Raw genomic sequence first — 20,748 nt, 5'->3', positions numbered from 1 at the left:
TTAACAGAAGCATGCATTTGTCAACAATAGCAAATGTAAGAGCTTGGGCATTTATGAGCTGGAGGCTATATTTGTTTTAAGTCCTAATAAGTCTGTAAAGGAAGGCAAGACATATTGAATGTCACTTTTTATTGCAACTTAATCGTACCACAAGAGAATATGTCTTAAGTGTCCTCTTTCCTTGGGGAGAAAGCACAACAGTATGATGGACTATAATGGGATCTTAAATTAGCTTCAGCTAAACACTTGGGCCTATACTTGAGAGATGTATGAAACAGTGTCAATGCCTAAGATTTGTTTTATCATACAATTATTCCCTCTGCAGATGGAGAACATATTCCTGTAAAAAGACTCTGTGGCCTATGAACACACTTTTACTTATAGGAATAATTCCTAATGTTATTTTGTGCAAAAGGTCCTCTAGTAGTAGTATATAAGAAGTGCAATATATATGTTTTGATCCTTGTCACTCTCTAATTGAACCCCTGTGAGTATGACATATTAAGTATCACATATTAATTATCCAGATGCACAGTCTAAACCTGTCCCTTGCTCAGTGGCTGGTTAGTTTATGGACAGGAAAATTTGACGCTGTGTATCCATTTAAAGTTTGTTTTTGCATTATGCAGGATAAGGTGACAGAAGTGATGATGAGGTGGGGGAGCCATGTGATGTCATTTTTCTAAGAGAAGCTCAGAGCCCGGGAGGGCTGTTCCCATATGGTGGCCAGAGATTTCCGTATAAAAGAGGCTCTCCCAGGCTCCACCAGAGTTTTGGACTGACAGGCTGCCAACAAAGGTGAGTCTTCTGTGGTTTAAATTAAATAGATGCTCAAGAGCAGTTCTTTAGCAAGATTTGCTCCAACGTGCAGAAAGTTAGTCATCTCTGGGAATAGTGTTTATCTAGTTTTAATTTACCTTTGGCTTTTTTAGTATCTACACAGCAACTGCATCACAAGACAGCAAAAAGGTAAATAATGTCTATGCAACTAGTGACATCTTTCAGATGAAATTAAGTATGTTTAATGGATGCACTTTCTTATTTTGTCTATACATTCTTATTTTACTGACTCTAATGCGTGTCCATTAAACACAAATTTACTTTTTTTTTTTTTTTTTTTTTTTTTTTTTTAACAGAGGTGCCATGGGTGACCAGGACATGGAGTGTTTTGGCCCGGCGGCCATATATCTCCGGAAACCTGAAAGGGAGAGAATAGAGGCTCAAAACACTCCTTTTGATGCCAAAACAGCTTACTATGTAACAGAGCCCACTGAGATGTATGTGAAAGGAAAACTAGTGAAGAAGGAGGGTGGCAAAGCCACAGTTGAAATTCAAGGAGGAAAGGTATGTAGAGATCTATAAACATACAATACAATAGACATGTAAACTAATAAGTACATATCTGAACGCTCTTTGTACAAATTCTTCTCTGTCTTGGTACAGACCCTTACTGTAAAGGAAGATGAAGTCTTCCCCATGAACCCTCCAAAGTTCAATAAAATGGAGGACATGGCCATGATGACCCATCTCAGTGAGCCTTCTGTGCTGTATAACCTCAAAGAGCGCTATGCAGCATGGATGATCTACGTAAGACCAACTGAAACATAGAGTTAAACTTTTTGCACTGTTTGTATAGATATACTGTGTACTGTATATGCACTGAGTTGCCAAAACATTATGACCATCACTGCCTAATATGTTGGTCCTTCACATGCCATCAGAACAGCTCCAATCTACAGGGGCATTGATTCTGCAAAACTTGTGAAGGTGCCCTCTGATTTCTAGCACCAACACTTTAGCAGCAGATCTTGTAAGTCCGATAAGCTGCGACGTGGAGCCACCACAGATCACACTTGACAGCACATCCCACACTCTGTTGCCAGTTCATTGCCTTGGACCACTGGTGGTATGTGGTCATGGCTGCTTTTGGGGCATCCCCCCATAAATTGTTTCTGAGAAGCTATGACTCCCTTGTAAAAGTCACATAGCTTTTTACACCTGCCTTTTTCTCCAACATCCTTCACATTGAGTACAAGAATGTCTAATATATTCCACACATTAGCATACACCATTGTTTGGGGATAGTGTTATTTACTTTATCTGTGAGTGGTCATAATGTTTCAGCTCCTTTTATATCTTGATATTTCATACACATTGTGTCCTCTTCTACTTACAACAGACCTACTCAGGACTGTTCTGCGTCACTGTGAACCCCTACAAGTGGCTCCCAGTGTATGATGCAGTGGTGGTTGCAGGATACAGGGGCAAAAAGAGGATTGAGGCTCCACCCCACATCTTCTCTATCTCTGATAACGCCTATCAGTTCATGCTCCAAGGTATCAGTCTGTTTTTAAGCTATTTTATGTCCTGAGCAATGAGTCTTTAGAAGGGTTCAGTTTGCTGCTGCTGTTACATTGTAAATTTCCCTGCTGTGGGATCAATAAAGGTTCTATCTATCTATCTATCTATCTATCTATCTATCTATCTATCTATCTATCTATCTATCTATCTATCTATCTATCTATCTATCTATCTATCTATCTATCTATCTATCTATCTATCTATCTATCTATCTATCTATCTATCTATCTATCTATCTATCTATCTATCTATCTATCTATCTATCTATCTATCTATCTATCTTGTTCATTTATTGTGGAAAACCTGCAGTTTATGAAGACACTGTGGCTGCTGTATATATAAAACATAATGCAGTTTTACTGTGTATGATAAATGGATCCAGTAACAAGAAAATGTGTTTATTTTAACAGATCGTGAAAATCAGTCAATCCTGATTACGTAAGTTCTACTTAATCGATCCAAGTCCTGATTATTTCTGTACTTTATTTTGTCAAATTAAAACAGCACGTGTCCATAATTTTGTGCATTCTAGTGGAGAATCTGGTGCAGGAAAGACTGTTAACACCAAACGTGTCATCCAGTACTTTGCGACAATCGCAGTTTCTGGAGCAAAGAAAGCTGAGGCAGTTCCTGGGAAAATGCAGGTTAATAATGTAATGTGCTGAACATATGTGCAATATTTGTAAAAATGTAAATCACTTAATAATATGTGTTGTATAACATCATTTTAAGGGGTCACTGGAGGATCAAATCATTGCGGCCAACCCACTGCTTGAGGCCTATGGTAACGCCAAAACAGTGAGGAATGACAACTCATCCCGCTTTGTAAGTTTTGCTTCTCAAAATCCTGCTGCCCTAAAATAGTGTATGTTTTTAACATGGTCTTTTAGTGCCGTGTTTTCTGTATATTTTTGTCTTCATGCTATATAATGTAGTTTAGGATTAAAATTGAGGATACAGTTTTGTGCTGTTTTTTTCTACACTGTATGTGTAGTGCAGTTGTTTAATAACTGTTTATTTCTGTAGGGTAAATTCATCAGGATCCATTTTGGATCAACTGGGAAGTTGGCCTCTGCTGATATTGAAACATGTAAGCTTCAAACCTATCGTTATCTAGAAGGTGTAATGACAGAACAAACTGTAAACCACATTTTTGCCATGTTTTATAGATCTGCTGGAAAAATCTCGAGTGACGTTCCAGCTGTCTGCTGAGAGGAGTTACCACATCTTCTATCAGCTCATGACAGGCCACAAACCTGAACTAATAGGTGAGCAATGTAGCCACATAGTAAATGCTTTTATAGAAAATATACATGCTCCATTGAATTTGCATATTGAAATAAATGTTTTTCAGAGGGTCTTCTCATCACCACCAACCCTTATGACTATCCCATGATCAGTCAGGGTGAAATCACTGTCAAGAGTATCAATGACATTGAAGAATTCATTGCTACTGATGTAAGTAGACAATGGTGCAAAATTCTGAAGATTTTAAGCTAATATTGAAACTTTAAAGGGATTAAATTAAAATTAAATTGTACATACTATAAGGGTTCAATAGACATCATAATTTCCTGGAACAACTGATAACACCATGTTAACAAGTGAAGTTTTGTTAGTCATGGTTTTTGTAAAGAATCAAATATTGTAGATAACAAGTTAAAAATGTTACTATTAATCTTTGTGTTTATGATTAATTTTGCAGACAGCCATTGACATCCTTGGCTTTAGTGCAGAAGAGAAGATTAGCATTTACAAGCTGACTGGAGCTGTGATGCATCATGGAAACATGAAGTTCAAGCAGAAGCAGAGAGAAGAGCAGGCTGAGCCTGATGGCACTGAGGGTAAAATATATTAATATCATCCTAATATCATAATGATCTATTAATGATACTCTATTTAATTTATTAGTATAATGTTTATTTATTTTCTGATATACTTAATTACTTACACATACAAACATACATAGATATGCTTCTACAATTGAGAATTATTGCATTATAAAGGTTAGGGTGTGTAGGTGCTCAGATGAGACCTTTGGTATAAAAGAAGCCAGTTGAGGCATTTTGGACGTAGATTCTTCCCATACCATCATTTACCTTTTGCTTTGTTGTCTCTTTATTTTAGTGGCTGATAAAATCGCATACCTCATGGGCCTTAATTCTGCTGATATGCTCAAAGCCTTGTGTTACCCAAGAGTCAAGGTTGGCAATGAAATGGTGGTTAAAGGTCAAACTGTACCACAGGTAAAGATAATTGTTTATGAGCATAAATGTATTACCTGATACAAAAATATTTTGTATAACCACTAGTCCATCTCTTTCCATTTTTAGGTCAACAATGCTGTCATGGCTCTCTGCAAGGCTGTCTATGAGAAAATGTTCTTGTGGATGGTCGTCAGAATCAATGAGATGCTGGATACCAAACAGCCCAGAAACTTTTTCATAGGTGTCTTAGATATTGCTGGGTTTGAAATCTTTGATGTAAGTAAACTACAATCAGCCGTTATTTATGCATGCTGCACCAGCAAAACTAAAGTTTAACACAGTATCTTTTATGTTAGTTCAACAGCTTGGAACAGCTGTGCATCAACTTCACCAATGAAAAACTGCAGCAGTTTTTCAACCATCACATGTTTGTCCTGGAGCAAGAAGAGTACAAGAAAGAGGGAATTGAATGGGAGTTCATTGACTTTGGCATGGACTTGGCTGCCTGCATTGAGCTTATTGAGAAGGTACTAGAGGAGAAATTTTAACTATGAAGAAAAATAATGATTATCTCTACCCTAATGTAGCATTACAGATTGTCGTTTTGTGCTTTGTGTTATCAACAGCCAATGGGCATCTTCTCCATCCTTGAGGAGGAGTGCATGTTCCCCAAGGCAACAGACATGACCTTCAAGAACAAAATGTACGACCAGCATCTTGGAAAAAGTGCTCCCTTCCAGAAACCAAAACCCGCTAAAGGCAAAGCTGAGGCCCATTTCTCCCTGGTGCACTATGCCGGCACTGTTGACTACAATGTTCTTGGCTGGCTGGACAAGAACAAGGACCCCCTGAATGACTCTGTGGTGCAGCTTTACCAGAAGTCTTCAACAAAGCTTCTGGCCTTGCTCTTTGCATCTCATGCCTCTTCTGATGGTAAAGTTATTCAATATTTAAAGCACTGTATGTGAGATTTAAGCAAATGTTCTGTATCATGGCAATTTCAGCCAGTACGGCAACCAAGGAAGGGAGTACTTTAGATTAAGCTATAAAAAGGGTGAACAACAATATCAAATACAAAATGGAAATAATTATTTGTTTAACAACTTGTAAAATGGGAATGGAGAATGAAGGAAACTGATTTTATTTTTTTACAGATAGTAAAGGTGGAAAGAAGGGTGGTGGCAAGAAGAAGGGTGGCTCCTTCCAGACGGTGTCAGCTCTCTTCAGGGTAATTTTTATTTTAAGTTGTAAATAGTTACATGGACAAATATGTGCAAACAGTGTTGTGATTGATCATGTTAGGACATGCTTACTGCTATGTGGCATGAGTTGTTTGTTTGTCCTTTAGATTTACAATTGTAGCAGGCTTTTTTCAAAATGGATAACAGTGCAGTCATGTCGGTAAAATAAAATAAAAATGATAAATGTTTCACCCATGAATAGGAAAACCTGGGCAAGCTGATGACCAACTTAAGGAGTACTCATCCACATTTTGTGCGCTGTTTAATTCCCAATGAATCCAAAACACCAGGTAGGTCACAAAAAAATAAATGTTTTTTTGTCACTGACAACAGTCTCAGAGATGTCTATGCTGTTGGTTTTTAATGTAATCCCCCCATGAATCGCTAATTCACATTCATTCATCTACTGTGTGGTTAGCCTGTCTTTCCCGTAGCTACTGTTTCAAAGTAGGATGGTGTCTGCAGAACGACACAGTATCGCTGACCTGGGGACAAGCTTCACTTTTATTAAATTTACTGTCTTTGTTTATTGGTTAAGGTCTCATGGAGAACTTCCTGGTCATCCACCAGCTGAGGTGTAACGGTGTGCTGGAAGGCATCAGGATCTGTCGCAAAGGCTTCCCCAGCAGAATCCTCTATGGTGACTTCAAGCAGAGGTAAACTCTTTATTTTTGTAAGTCCATAGATATTGATTCTGTTTTGTTGGTGATCTGACTTAATTAAATTCTCTCAGGTACAAAGTACTGAATGCCAGTGTCATCCCTGAGGGACAATTCATTGACAACAAGAAAGCCTCAGAGAAACTCTTGGGCTCTATAGATGTTGACCATACTCAGTACAAATTCGGACACACAAAGGTAACTTGATGTAATAATTACAGTCATAAAGCTGAAATCACTGTGTCGCTTGAAACAGAAAAATTGGTTAAGCCAATGTTATTACACCTATCTATAGGTATTCTTCAAAGCTGGACTACTGGGTACACTTGAAGAGATGAGAGATGAGAAACTGGTTGCACTGGTCACAATGACTCAGGCTCTATGCAGAGGTTATGTGATGAGAAAAGAATTTGTCAAGATGATGGCGAGAAGGTAGGTTGACTAAACTAGACATTAGTATGGCTGAAGTATGAATTTCAATGAGACTTGCCTGTAAAAAAAAGATTTGAAATAGATTTTGATAGTAATAAATATCTGCAAGAGGAATGGGTGAGATGTAGTGTAAGAAAAAACAAAAGTTGCATATTACTTAGTAATAAAACACAATGTTTGCCTCACATTATGACTCTGACTGTCCTTATGGAGGTTGATCAGTCTCTCCAACTGTATTATCAGGGTCATAGATGTTTTTCAGGCGCTCTTTATCTGTATCTTAATTAATACTATATAATAATTTGATAATATAAAAATGTCCTTAGTAAGTTGTGTCTCGATTATAGAAGCAGGTGGTTTAAAAAGGCTTTCCAAATTGCCTTTTTGTAGGAGCCCTCTACATATGTACTTAGTCCTCTTTATTTTTAGTCGCCTAGTTTGAAGTTTTTATTAAAAGGAAAGAAGTGCACGTCAGAGTGTATTAGGCCCCCTGAAGAAAACAAAATGCCAGTTGCTGGATGGCTGGATACTGAATCTGTAGTTAAACTCAGACAGTTGTATGTATGAAGCTGTGTATTGTCAGGTACTTTTAGAAAGCAGGAATCTTATTTCAGTTTGTTGCATGCTGTTGACGGCATTTTCCATGGAAAGTCAGGGTCATGCTAAAACAAAATATATTTTTGAAAGGAGCAAATTAAGGCTACCTAACTACTGTAAATCTATACTCAACTACACTTATTTTTCCCAAAGATGACATTGCTTCTTTCCTACTCTCTTTGAATGAGCAGAGGAGAGGTGTGTGTATGACATAAACCTGAGCAAGAGAAGAAAAATACTCTGTGCTTTGTATCCCCAGGGAAGCCATTTACTCCATTCAGTACAACATCCGTTCATTCATGAATGTCAAAACCTGGCCATGGATGAAGCTGTACTTCAGAATAAAGCCACTGCTGAAGAGTGCAGAGACTGAGAAAGAGATGGCCCAAATGAAAGAAGACTTTGAAAAGACCAAGGAGGAGCTTGCAAAGGCTCTGGCTAAGAAGAAAGAACTGGAGGAGAAGATGGTCACTCTCCTACAGGAGAAGAATGACTTGCAGCTACAAATTCAGTCTGTAAGTTAAATTGGGAGGGGAAATTGCTTTTTAAGACACTTGGTTTGGTACAGTTGACTTCATAATTTTCATTTGACGCTACTGCATATCTAGGAGGGTGAAAACCTCGCAGATGCAGAGGAAAGGTGTGAGGGGCTCATTAAAGCTAAAATCCAGCTTGAGGCTAAAGCCAAAGAGGTATCTGAGAGATTGGAGGATGAGGAGGAAATCAATGCTGAGCTGACTGCAAAGAAGAGGAAGCTGGAGGACGAGTGCTCTGAGTTAAAGAAAGACATCGATGACTTGGAGCTCACCCTGGCCAAAGTGGAAAAGGAGAAACATGCCACTGAGAACAAGGTTGGTGTCACTCATTTTCATTTACTGAACTGTGCTTATTAGAAATGGTGTATTTTGATCAAATACAATTTTTTTTATACAAACACTTCAGGTCAAAAACCTTACAGAGGAAATGGCTTCTCAAGATGAGACCATTGCTAAACTGACGAAGGAGAAGAAAGCCCTCCAAGAGGCCCATCAGCAGCTCCTTGATGACCTGCAAGCAGAGGAAGACAAAGTCAACACTCTGACGAAGGCCAAAGTCAAGCTGGAGCAGCAAGTGGATGATGTGAGTGGCTGTATATTCATTTGAATCAGCAAGATGCCTACAAGTGCAGCAATTCCTAATAAATGTTTCCTCTGGTCCTCCTTGTCCTATTTGTGAATTCATTAGATTGAAGGTTCATTGGAACAAGAGAGGAAGCTCCGTATGGATCTTGAGCGAGGAAAAAGGAAGCTCGAAGGAGATCTGAAACTGGCCCAGGAAACAATCATGGATCTTGAAAATGACAAGCAACAGTCTGAGGAGAAAGTAAAGAAGTATGTACAAATGAAGGCTCAATTTGACTTTCGCAATTCACAAAGTAACACTATACGTCTAACATAATTGTTTTTGCTGTTAAAGGAGAGACTTTGAGATTAGCCAGTTTCTCAGCAAGATAGAAGATGAGCAATCAGTTGGTGTTCAGCTTCATAAGAAAATCAAGGAGCTGCAGGTAATGTGTCAATCTGTTTGGGGCATTGTGTATGGACATTTTGTTGAATGTTTGTCATTGTTTTCTATCAAAAACATTTACATGTTAATCTTTGGATGGGTGGAATCAAGTTCTAGTTTGCACAGCCATTTAATTAAGCCTTTAAAAGCAGTTAGGATTACTTAAAGAAAGTATGTTTTTCTATAAAATGGCCTAATAATCCTATCAGTATAAGCTTTATGTATTGTGTGGTTAAATTGCTGTCACAGCAGAAAAATTGCTGTGATTCTGCTACAAGCGAAAAAAAAGTTGTTTTTTTTTACCAGTGTTAAGATGTTGATTTTAACTTTTCTCTACTATTGTAAATCTTTGTTTTTAATAGTACAGTACACAAAAAAACTGTGTCACACATGGTGTTGCTCAAAATAAATAGATTTATATGTACATAGCACACTTTGCATTGAAACATGACTTACTTTTTTGCATCCTACAGGCTCGTATTGAGGAGCTGGAGGAGGAGATCGAGGCTGAGCGAGCTGCTCGGGCCAAAGTGGAGAAGCAGAGATCTGATCTCTCCAGGGAACTTGAGGAGATCAGTGAGAGGCTGGAAGAAGCTGGAGGAGCAACATCAGTACAAATTGAGATGAACAAGAAGCGTGAGGCCGAGTTTCATAAGTTGCGACGTGATCTTGAAGAGTCCACATTGCATCATGAAGCCACCGCTGCAGCTCTCCGCAAGAAGCAGGCTGACAGTGTTGCAGAGCTGGGAGAACAGATTGACAACCTCCAGAGAGTCAAACAGAAGCTGGAGAAAGAGAAAAGTGAATTCAAGATGGAGATTGATGACCTCACAAGCAATATGGAGGCTATTGCCAAATCAAAAGTAAGACTTTCAAATATTTGTTTTGATTGAAGAGTAAATAATAATCAGGATTCATGTTTTATTATCTCCAGAATGAGATGATTGTATGTACATCACACTCCTTTTTGTCTGCACTGTAGGGTAATCTGGAGAAAATGTGCCGCTCTCTTGAGGATCAACTAAGTGAATTCAAGTCCAAGAATGAAGATCATGTGCGTCAGCTAAATGAATTCAGTGCTCAAAGAGCAAGACTGGCGACTGAAAATGGTGAGTGAGACGTCTGGACCTAAAATTAATGTTCAAAAAGCGCAATGACAAGTTTTTACTTTTGAAGAATGTTTACAAAATACTTTCTCGTTATTCCCTTCAGGGGAATTTGGCCGGCAGTTGGAAGAAAAGGAGTCTCTTGTTTCACAACTTACAAGGGGAAAACAAGCTTATGTTCACCAGATTGAGGAGCTTAAAAGGCACCTTGAGGAAGAAATGAAGGTACTGAATTAGTCTTTTGTTCATTTTGGAAACATATGATCAAATGTGTTTATTAATAAAAAATGTAAAAAATGTAATTTGGTTCTCAATTGGCTTCTAGGCCAAGAACGCCCTGGCTCATGCTGTTCAATCAGCTCGTCATGACTGCGACCTGCTCAGAGAGCAGTATGAGGAGGAGCAGGAGGCCAAAGCTGAGCTGCAGCGTTCCATGTCCAAGGCTAACAGCGAGGTGGCTCAGTGGAGATCCAAATATGAGACTGATGCTATTCAGCGCACTGAGGAGCTGGAGGAGGCAAAGTAAGCTTTCAGGTTTAACGTAGCATGAACACTACCAATGATAAATTCAGGCACTGAGAACCCGATCAGCTTTTAGAGATGTGGAGTAGCATTAAGTCTAACATTTTTTGATTGTCTGGCATTGATCCTGTGACTCCTGATAACCTGTTTTTGCAGGAAAAAGCTTGCCCAGCGTCTTCAGGATGCAGAGGAGTCCATCGAGGCTGTGAATGCAAAATGTGCCTCTCTGGAAAAGACTAAGCAGAGACTGCAGGGTGAAGTGGAGGACCTGATGATCGATGTGGAGAGAGCTAATGCTCTGGCTGCTAACCTTGACAAGAAGCAAAGGAACTTTGACAAGGTACAGTATTTGTGTACAGCTGCAGTAAACTATGTGACATGAGGTCAAAAAATAAAAGCTAATTATTTTGCTGTACCTTTAGGTTCTTGCTGAGTGGAAGCAGAAGTATGAAGAGAGCCAGGCTGAGCTTGAGGGAGCTCAAAAGGAGGCTCGCTCACTAAGCACTGAGCTGTTCAAAATGAAAAACTCCTATGAAGAAGCTCTGGACCACCTGGAGACCCTGAAGAGGGAGAACAAGAACCTACAACGTAAGACAAAAAAAGTGATTGAATGCAATAATTAGAATTCATTACTATACTGTACCTTGCAGACAATGAAATGTCAACGTATGATGTGAATTTTGTGTTTGTTTCAACAGAGGAAATCTCCGATTTGACTGAACATATTGGTGAAACAGGAAAGACAATTCATGAACTCGAAAAGGGGAAGAAGAGTGCAGAAATTGAGAAAGCAGAAGTGCAAACTGCCCTGGAGGAGGCAGAGGTATTTAAAATCACATATTTGCAAAGGAAAATACATATAAGAACCTGTGAAATTATGATCATGTTCAAAAACTTGTAGCCTACTGTGTTGTTATTACGTTTTAATCCTGAAAATTTTTACTACACTGTTCATTTTGCAGGCTACCCTGGAGCATGAAGAGTCTAAGATTCTCCGTGTCCAGCTGGAGCTCACCCAAGTCAAGGGTGAAGTCGACAGAAAAATTGCAGAGAAGGATGAGGAGATTGAGCAGATTAAGAGGAACAGCCAGAGAACAATTGAGACCATGCAGAGCACTCTGGATGCTGAAATCAGGAGCAGGAATGATGCCCTGAGAATCAAGAAGAAGATGGAGGGAGACCTCAATGAGATGGAGATTCAGCTGAGCCATGCCAACCGCCAGGCAGCTGAAGCCCAGAAACAGCTGAGGAATGTGCAGGGACAGCTTAAGGTCTGACATAAATATGCATAAACACGCAAATTTGTAAAAACTAAATAATGCTGAATGGCTCAAAGATATGTTACATACTGAATACAGTTTGCATTGGCTTGATTTCAGGATGCCCAGCTGCACCTTGATGAAGCTCTCAGAGGTCAGGCAGACATGAAGGAGCAGATTGCAATGGTGGAGCGCAGGAACAACCTGATGCTGGCTGAGATCGAAGAGCTGAGAGCTGCTCTGGAGCAGACTGAGAGAGGCCGTAAGATCGCTGAGCAGGAGCTGGTGGATGCCAGCGAGCGTGTGGGACTGCTGCACTCTCAGGTATTGATAAGTGCTAAATTTAACATAATTTAAATAATAGTGGAGTAAAAACTGAAAACATCACCATGTATGTTTGTCCCTTTAGAATACAAATCTCATAAACACTAAAAGGAAGTTGGAAGCTGACCTTGCCCAGATCCAAGGTGAAGTGGAGGATGCTATCCAGGAAGCAAGAAATGCTGAAGACAAAGCCAAAAAGGCCATTACTGATGTGAGTCCTGTTTAAGTATTTTAGCATGTGCTTACTGTTAATTCAAAATCCAGCTGCCTATGCTGTAGTTTGTCCTTTCAAAACATTTCAGTGGTTACTTTGTAGCAGCCTGTTGAACACTGATTTGGAATTAAGGACAGCTAAATGAATCAGATTGATCTCAGATCAATGAGCAGTGAACCATAGTTACATAAAAGATGGTTAAATGAGATGTTTCACACTATGATTCAGTTCAGAATTACAGGTAGGCTAAACATACATTTTTGTAAGAAACATTATGCACCAGTTAAACTAAACTGTAACAACCCAAGATATGACACAGTATATGTATGGCAGGAATGATGACACCTTTTATGAATACTGTGATCCTACTGTGATGTACGGTTAAAGCCCTTTGTCTTATTTTTGTAGATAAACCTAATTCTGTTGTAATCTACACTCTTGTTTTGTGTGTATTTATTGGCAATTTTTACAATTATTGCATATATAGGCTGCAATGATGGCAGAAGAGCTGAAGAAGGAGCAGGACACCAGTGCTCACTTGGAGAGGATGAAGAAGAACCTGGAGGTGACGGTGAAGGACCTGCAGCACCGCCTTGATGAAGCTGAAAATCTGGCCATGAAGGGTGGCAAGAAGCAGCTCCAGAAACTGGAGGCTAGAGTATGTATACTTTGTTAAAGTTCATTTTTGTCTGGCATGGTATTCCTTTGGATAACAGTTATTTTAAGATTTTGATATCTACCTCTAATAAAGAATGCAGAAATCGTTTTCCTTTTTATACATATCCACTAAAGTATAAAGGGCTATGAGTTCTACACAGTTTGGTGCCATAACAAATCTTTTTACTAATCTCAATAGACTTACAGCATGCGACACCTCTATTTAACCTCTATTAACATCCGGACTTCTCGTTGGCAAGGTTCGAGAGCTAGAGGGTGAAGTTGATGCTGAGCAGAGGCGTGGAGCTGAGGCTGTGAAAGGTGTCCGCAAATATGAGCGTCGAGTGAAGGAGCTGACTTATCAGGTACAGTAAACAAAACAAATTAAACAGCTGTTTACATGTATGACATACATTTCCAGACATACTTGTAAAAGGTGTTATCACATGTTTTCTGAACAAGTTCTTCACTCTGTGCTGCTGAAGACAAACTGGATGTAGAATATCCATTTACCCCTAGAGGGCATCAATCTCCATTATTTTTCTTTTTCTCCTACAGTACTTGATATGAAGTAGACACTGGCTAAAAATAGATATTCTGGTTGCAACTATAAATATATTAAGTTATGTGCTTTTATTAGTACATGTGTAACATTTATAGAGGTGTTTATCAGATTTTCACCTTGAAAAATTGGAAAGATAAACTAGTTGTGCATGTACAGTACTCAAAGATGACAGTGTTTGTGCTGAAGGATCCCCTAAAGGCAGTCTGTGCTGGCAACAGTATGCAAATTTCCCTGCTGTTGTAGAATCGATTTATGCCATCAGTATTTGCAGCATGTTTGGTTGTTGTGGCTTTTCACTAAGTCTTCCTGAAGTGTCTTCACTGTAGAAGATGTAGTCGCGAGTGTGTTGTGTGCGCTGAAGTGGTTTGCTCATTAATCAAGAAGCGATGAAGGAGCTCCCTGTAGTGTTGGTCTCAAACAGACTCCACTGTGTACCGCTTCTAGACTGAGGAGGACAAGAAGAATATTGCCCGACTCCAAGATCTGGTGGACAAGCTGCAGCTGAAAGTGAAATCTTACAAGAGGCAATCTGAGGAAGCTGTGAGTGTGAAATATGCGACACATGCAACACAAATAGGTGTCACACCACTGACACCTTCACTGGGGCCCCTTTCAGACATGCACTGCTTTCCATTAATCTGATGGCATACTGAATGTGTCAGATTTCTGTATGAATAAGCACCCTGGTCACTTTTCCATCAATCTTACGAGGTCAGACCCACTAACATTTATGTATCACATTCAACATGACACGGGTCTGACCTGCATGCTGTCACTTTAATGGTTAGGCATTAAAATTAAGAAGTAGTTTGAGTTCTTTCAGGAGTTTTCATGCCTTAGTTGGCAGAGGCGCACACACAGACCTCTCCAAAATCCCGAAACACCTTTCATATATGTTAATTGTTGCCTTACTTTGGTCTACAATTTCATATCCATTACAAACTGAAATGGCCATAAAAATATATAGTGATGTGAAGACTGTAACACCTCAAACTCACCAATAATGAATATAATGTAGGTACTGACAAACTGTTAACAGGAGCTGAAGTTTAGGTTGTTGCTTCCAGCTGTTTGTAGGAGTCTTTTACTGAGTTTATTGAATAACCACTGCATCATACAGCAGCTGGATCCATTGGAGCCTCTCCAAAGCAAGAGAGTTTTGCACGTTTAAGCATGTGGAACAACAGCAGTAGCTTCACCAGCCATAAATAATCCATAACATGAGGACAGGATCGGTCAGGATCTAACGGTTCAGACAGGTGAGCCAAAGCACACAAAGTCAAAGTTTATAAGCTGCAGTTAAATCCTTATTTACACAGATGAATCATGAGCTCCATTACAGTTGTCAGGATGTTGTTTTACTCGTAAAACTCTGATCTGTGATCCTAAATATAAGTGTAAATATTTTTCTGTCACATCAAGTATATTTAATTATAATTATGTTTGGGTTCAGTCTCACAGTAGACTTCTGGCATCACTGTACATCTGGATGCTTCCTGTAATTAGCTTATAGGTAGAACTTCACCTAAATTATTAATGGTACCGACCAAAATATGGTAACAGGGAGCCAAGTAACCATGAAAAGGCATGGTATTACCTTAAGATTTAGCAGTTAGATAAAGTAATTTTCAGTCTTTAGGAAATTGTAAATAAACTATTCATTAGTTGTTTGAACAGTTTGATAGATTTGATATTAATTTCAATATAGCATTTTGTTTGTTAGTGCATTGTTATGGATTATGTTGCTGTCCTGTCCAATCTCGCATATATGGCAAGCATCGCAAATGACCTAATGCTCGATGTCACTGTTGTATGTCAGAATGAAACCCTGAAGAACATCAATAACCAATATCGAAATGACAGAATGTCATCAGTTTAGAATGCTAGAAGTGTTTTGTATCTCTCGTCTGAAAAAAGCAATAAAATGTGGTCATCTGACAGCATGATTTAGAATTACTGAAAAACTGATCTTTATCTTATACGAAGCACTTCATTGTTTTATTTTTGTGTTTCTCAGGAGGAGCAGGCCAACACTCACCTGTCCAGGTACAGGAAGGTTCAGCATGAGCTCGAGGAAGCTCAGGAGCGAGCTGACATTGCAGAGTCGCAGGTCAACAAGCTGAGAGCCAAGAGCCGTGACATTGTTAGGGTATAATACATTTTATTCCTATTTTATTCAGTAATGATTACACTTTCTGTCATAATAATTCAACTGATGCAACGGTTGCTTTACGGATATGTAGTAATTCTCACTGTCTCATTTTTGTTTTAAAGGGAAAGGACGCTGAAGAATAAACATCAGTCTTGATGTGACATGCTACAAGAAATCATACAATATGATCTTTTTGTCTGAAGTGTCAAGTGTGTAACAAGAAATAAACATGCAAGCAACTGAATCTTTTTGGTGTTTGACTTTTTATGTTTAGTTCATAACTCAAATGATAAATACATGGATATGGATATAAAATCATATAAGTTAATTAAGAACATCACAAGCTGCCAAAGAAAATATTGACAATGCTTTTACACTAATTTATGCAGTGCTGTAAAATATGCAGTTTAAAAGAAGTATTTGCCTCATTTCAGACTGCATAAGTATTGAGGATGGCAAGAATTTCCCTCGAGTGCCCATCAACTTTTAAATGCATCTGTAAAATGCTGACTTAAGTGGCTTCTTTGGTTATTTCCATACAACATTGGAAATCTAATATTGGCCAGAATAAAACAATATTGTGAACAGCATATCTGAGCAGTAGGTCATAATTAAGCACTGAGGATTGCAGTGTGAAAGTAGCCTAACTGTATTATGAGTGTCTGTCATCACAGCCACTTAGTGCACCTTCATAAAATACATAACACGAATTAAAGCATGATTATTTCATATCAGAAATGAAACAAATGAAGTATTACTAGGAGCAGACATATCTACTAACCAAACTCACAGTGATCTGAGTGATGCACTTTGTGTCTAAATGTGGGCTGCACAGCTTCATCATTCAAAATAACCTGCTTGTCAACTGTTTCCTGTTATCACATAAAAGTTCCCCAGGTTATGATAACTGCAAATGTTTGCCTTGTGGTGTTAATGTTACTGACAGACTGGTCGCCTCACAGTTTTTCTATGTGCTTCAAAACATATGCTGCGTCGTGTCAAGTTGTGGTCGAGTGATGAAAATAGACTAATTTATGACTCACAATATACAGTGAAACCTCTGCTCATGCTGAAGCACAAGCACTGCTGTCTTTGGTTAGTTAACTGTAGGTTTACAGTCATTATACATCAAATTGTTGATTATTAATTGATCTTTTCTGAGTATAGATGCAAGAAAACCGACACTTAGCATTTTGTTTTACACAAAATGGCGGCTAAGGAAATTTCAGCCTAACTTGATGGTTGACATGATTTGTGTGCATCTCAAACAAAATATTGTACAGAGAGGCTAAAGCAGAGGAGGATTATAACTAACTGCATTTACTCAAGTACTGTACTCGAGTACAAATTTGAAGTGCTTGCACTTTACTTGAGTCATTCTCCGCTACATCTTTTTACTTTACATTTATCTTACAGCGTTGGATATAAAACATACAATTTATAATAGTATTAATAGTCACAGGGGATATTTTTATACACAGTGTACTTCTACTTGTAATACTTTAAGTATGTTTTCCTGATTATACCTACATATTTTTTTACTTGGGTAACATTTTCAATGCAGGACTTTTACATTGTGGTATTAGTGCTGTTACTTAAGTAAATGATGTGAAAACTTCCCCAGTCACTGGGATAAAGTAACATTTCAGTACTTTTCATTAAGATAAAGTAAACAAAGTTCAATAGTCAAGTTTCACAGGTTAATTCTGATTGGCCCATAGTGTAGGTGTTTTAGATTGTGAACAGATTTGTCCTTGTACTGAAATATATCTTAGACATCTGTATTTTTAATTTTTCCCAAATCCTATTGTCAAAAGTTTGTGTTGAGAAGTGGTTTCATAAAGAGTGGACTGTAGATCATTGACAGTGGAGAAAAACTAATCTCACCCTCTGTTCATAGGAAAGAATCAAGAAAAATTTACCCATGAATATTAACAGTTCAGATAGACTGTATCTAACAAACATTGGATTTGCAGGATTTTTTTTTTTTTACAGTGTGAGTGTGAGAAAGTGCTTTGATTTTTTTTGTATTTAAATTGTTGTTAGCCAACAAAATGTATTTTAATCTGTCACTTGGATTTTAGTAAATTAGAATTGCTATTTAAAACTAGTGACTAGTTGAAAAAATTATAGAAATTATACATTTTGCAAGAGTGGTCCATCATTATGTGTCATTAGTAGTCCTTTGAACATGCTATCAGTTTCTGCTGCTGCAATAAATTCTGATAAATTATGACTTGAAAAAAATTACAACACAGTGGAGAGTTAGAGAATGTAAAAATACTGTCAAATTGATAAAGGCATCTGTAGACCTATTGTTTATAACAGAATTTTAAATGTAACAGTGAACTCACATCTTATGTGGGTGAGCCCTCTTTCATTATAAAGGAAGCTAAGACCACTGAGGGTGTGATCATTTTATATCAAAGGTTGTTCCACAATAAGACTTGAGACAGTAACAAATGGCTGAGCTCTGAGATCATTGCTGAGGAGACAGCTATATTTGTGTTTCTTCCTAATAAGCACACCCAGGAGCATAAGAGATCAAGTATCACATTTTTATTGAATATATAGGCCTATTTTGTGAGGTGTGAAGTCCTCGGTATTTAGCTTCTAATGCCCTCTCCCCTTCTTTGCCAGTTCAGTGTCATCTTTCAACAAGGAAAGAATGCAAACTACTACACATCATATAACATGATCCCCTCCTTGTCGCGTATGGGGAACAAACACTTGACTTAGGGGAAGGTCAAGCTACAATCCTGGCCTTGTCTTCAGTTCATCTGTCAGGACACACAGCACAACAAGACCATTTAAAGAAAGGGTTTAAAAATACATCCGCGCCCTCGAGACAACACAAGTGCCTGTCTCGAAAGACCTGGAGACACACAGCTAATCACCTGTTCACTGCAGATTCCACATTGGACAATAGAAAGTTTACTGTCGCGCAAACATATAAACCTTTATGAAGCAGAATGTTTAGGGCTTCAAAAGCTTCCCGCCGTGTCATGTGAGGTACGAGAATAGGTGATTTACTGCGGTCAAAAACATCAGAAACGTTCCTCCTGTCAGACGCTGACAGTTAACTTGTCAACAGCAGCAGGTTGACCTTAACATAAAGCTGTCTGTGTCTTCAAACCTTTGACTTTCAGCTGCACAGAGGGCAGACGACAGGGTCAGCACGCGAACCTCCTCAGTGACCAGTTAAAGCGTCAAAAATGCAGCTGTGCAATCTGATACAGAGAAATGTATGAACAGTGAAAGTGCTACAAAAAATAGTTTAAATTGAATGTGGTAGAGGAAAACTGATTGATGAAGAGGTTAGGGTAAAGAAAAAGGTTAAAAACATTGTTACTGTATGTTTCATCGATAGGCATTTGATGTCAAATGGTTTATATGTGCAAACCTGAGGGGTCGAGGTGAAACAAGTTACTGCCAGACTGGTAGACGGGTTTTTCCTGCGCAGAGGGATTTTTGGCGCCCCCTAAAGAAGTTTGGAAGAATTGAGTGCAAAAATATGTATATATTTTAAATCAATTTTGTTGCTGGGTTTTTCATTTACTTCAGCATACTAGACATTTTTTTGTTTATGAAGTGGTCAAAAATAAAAGCAAATGCACAGATTTCTGTCAAAGAAATACAACACGGACTTATTGACTTTACTGTATTGATAATAACAGCAGCCGATTTTTAACCATGAAAAATCTTGTAAAGATTACAATGAAGTAAACTGAAAGAATGACATATTGATAGTAAGGACTCAAACTAATTCTATATGTCATTTCATTATTTGCACTACAGAATTTACCATTAGTTCTGTATTGCATCGTTTGAGCCATTTCTGCTGCTTCAGCTGTTGGCGGTAAATGATTGCCAGTACTGTACACTATATGCTGTTTTTACTAAATGATGAACAAAGAAATTGAATTAGGCTACATGGGAGATTTCCTTGTTTTAAATTTTTTTGTGCCTTCAGCTCATTTTTGCGTTAGTTTGCTCATCTTTAAGGCATATTTAGGATTCCTGGTATAAGGTATCTAAAACAAAGACATTTTATCCAATGAATTAGATAAAAAATGACATTAATTCCTTCGAGAGGTTTGTTTACATCAGTAAGTGTCAGACAAACCCTATAGGGGTTTTACATCTAGTGCATCAAACCTGTTGTACCAGAAAATACATTCACTTGGTCAAAACTGTTTTAAAACTGCCTCTTTTTGTAAATATATAAACATACAAATCTAAAAACTCCCTTCTTGATGTAGCCCTGCTAGTACCTACAGTATATCATATTCCTAGTCGGTCCCTAGAAAGTTGAAGCCCTTCGACCTCCAGCCAGACGGCCCCGTTAGAGTGGAGATGTCTGTCATCAGTCTGCGCTCGAGGATTATAACACCTTGGTCTACAACAACAAAAATATAACATCTGAATCTTTACCTCGCTAAATATTTGGCATTCTGTAGTTTCATAAGAGTGCTGTGAGCCTTTAGGCCTAAATATGTGTTGAAACAAAAGTGAAACCAAACCTCAGACTGCATTGGAGCACTGTCAGTAAGGGATTACTGGAAACCTGACACTGTTTCCTCTCCAGACAAATACCAAGAACAATGTACAGACGTGACAACCGTTTTTGACCCATCGGGTGATGCGACCTGATTGTTGATCATCACTTTATACACATAATTCATTGGTACATTTTGTTCATATTAATGTTTTTATTTATATGTTGAACTGTAAAGAAAGTTTGGTTTATTAAAAAAAACATACATACACTAAAACTGACACCAAGAAACAACATCATAATGTTCACAGAGCTGCTTCCAAACAAATAGCACGGCCTGACTTCACTGGGTAGCCCAAGTTTACCTTTATTTGCATTGTGCAGTTTCACACAAAGAAAATTCCAAGTC

At 38.3% G+C, this 20,748-nt stretch overlaps 1 protein-coding gene across 1 annotated transcript; it reads left to right on the top strand.

The window, feature by feature from the left end:
- Positions 1-677: 677 nt before the first annotated feature.
- LOC111563214 (myosin heavy chain, fast skeletal muscle-like) lies at positions 678-16,085 on the top strand. The gene is made up of 41 exons (XM_035944406.2): positions 678-798; positions 933-969; positions 1,137-1,344; positions 1,444-1,587; positions 2,180-2,336; positions 2,772-2,799; positions 2,894-3,005; positions 3,094-3,186; positions 3,388-3,451; positions 3,531-3,629; positions 3,716-3,819; positions 4,067-4,205; positions 4,489-4,607; positions 4,695-4,844; positions 4,925-5,095; positions 5,195-5,501; positions 5,723-5,796; positions 6,012-6,099; positions 6,348-6,465; positions 6,543-6,666; positions 6,764-6,900; positions 7,757-8,012; positions 8,106-8,348; positions 8,440-8,616; positions 8,722-8,867; positions 8,953-9,043; positions 9,516-9,905; positions 10,025-10,151; positions 10,255-10,373; positions 10,474-10,670; positions 10,827-11,010; positions 11,093-11,258; positions 11,369-11,493; positions 11,633-11,941; positions 12,050-12,253; positions 12,339-12,464; positions 12,955-13,125; positions 13,385-13,489; positions 14,134-14,229; positions 15,707-15,838; positions 15,964-16,085. Exons 3-41 carry the CDS (start codon positions 1,144-1,146, stop codon positions 15,982-15,984), a joined length of 5,814 nt encoding a protein of 1,937 aa, XP_035800299.2. The 5' UTR covers positions 678-798; positions 933-969; positions 1,137-1,143; the 3' UTR covers positions 15,985-16,085.
- The last annotated feature ends 4,663 nt before the right edge of the window (positions 16,086-20,748 follow it).

The sequence above is a fragment of the Amphiprion ocellaris genome, chromosome 5 (genome assembly GCF_022539595.1).
Source record: "Amphiprion ocellaris isolate individual 3 ecotype Okinawa chromosome 5, ASM2253959v1, whole genome shotgun sequence".
NCBI lineage: Eukaryota > Metazoa > Chordata > Actinopteri > Pomacentridae > Amphiprion > Amphiprion ocellaris.
Note: the sequence above shows the minus strand (reverse complement) of the source record. Positions and strands in the feature narration are given on the sequence as shown.

Bases quoted from the DNA above. Each gene is read 5' to 3' on its own strand.
- LOC111563214 (XM_035944406.2), top strand. From the start codon at position 1,144: ATGGGTGACCAGGACATGGAGTGTTTTGGCCCGGCGGCCATATATCTC. The intron at 3,820-4,066 runs GTAAGTAGACAA...TTAATTTTGCAG, and splicing joins AAGAATTCATTGCTACTGAT to ACAGCCATTGACATCCTTGG. The intron at 5,502-5,722 runs GTAAAGTTATTC...ATTTTTTTACAG, and splicing joins ATCTCATGCCTCTTCTGATG to ATAGTAAAGGTGGAAAGAAG.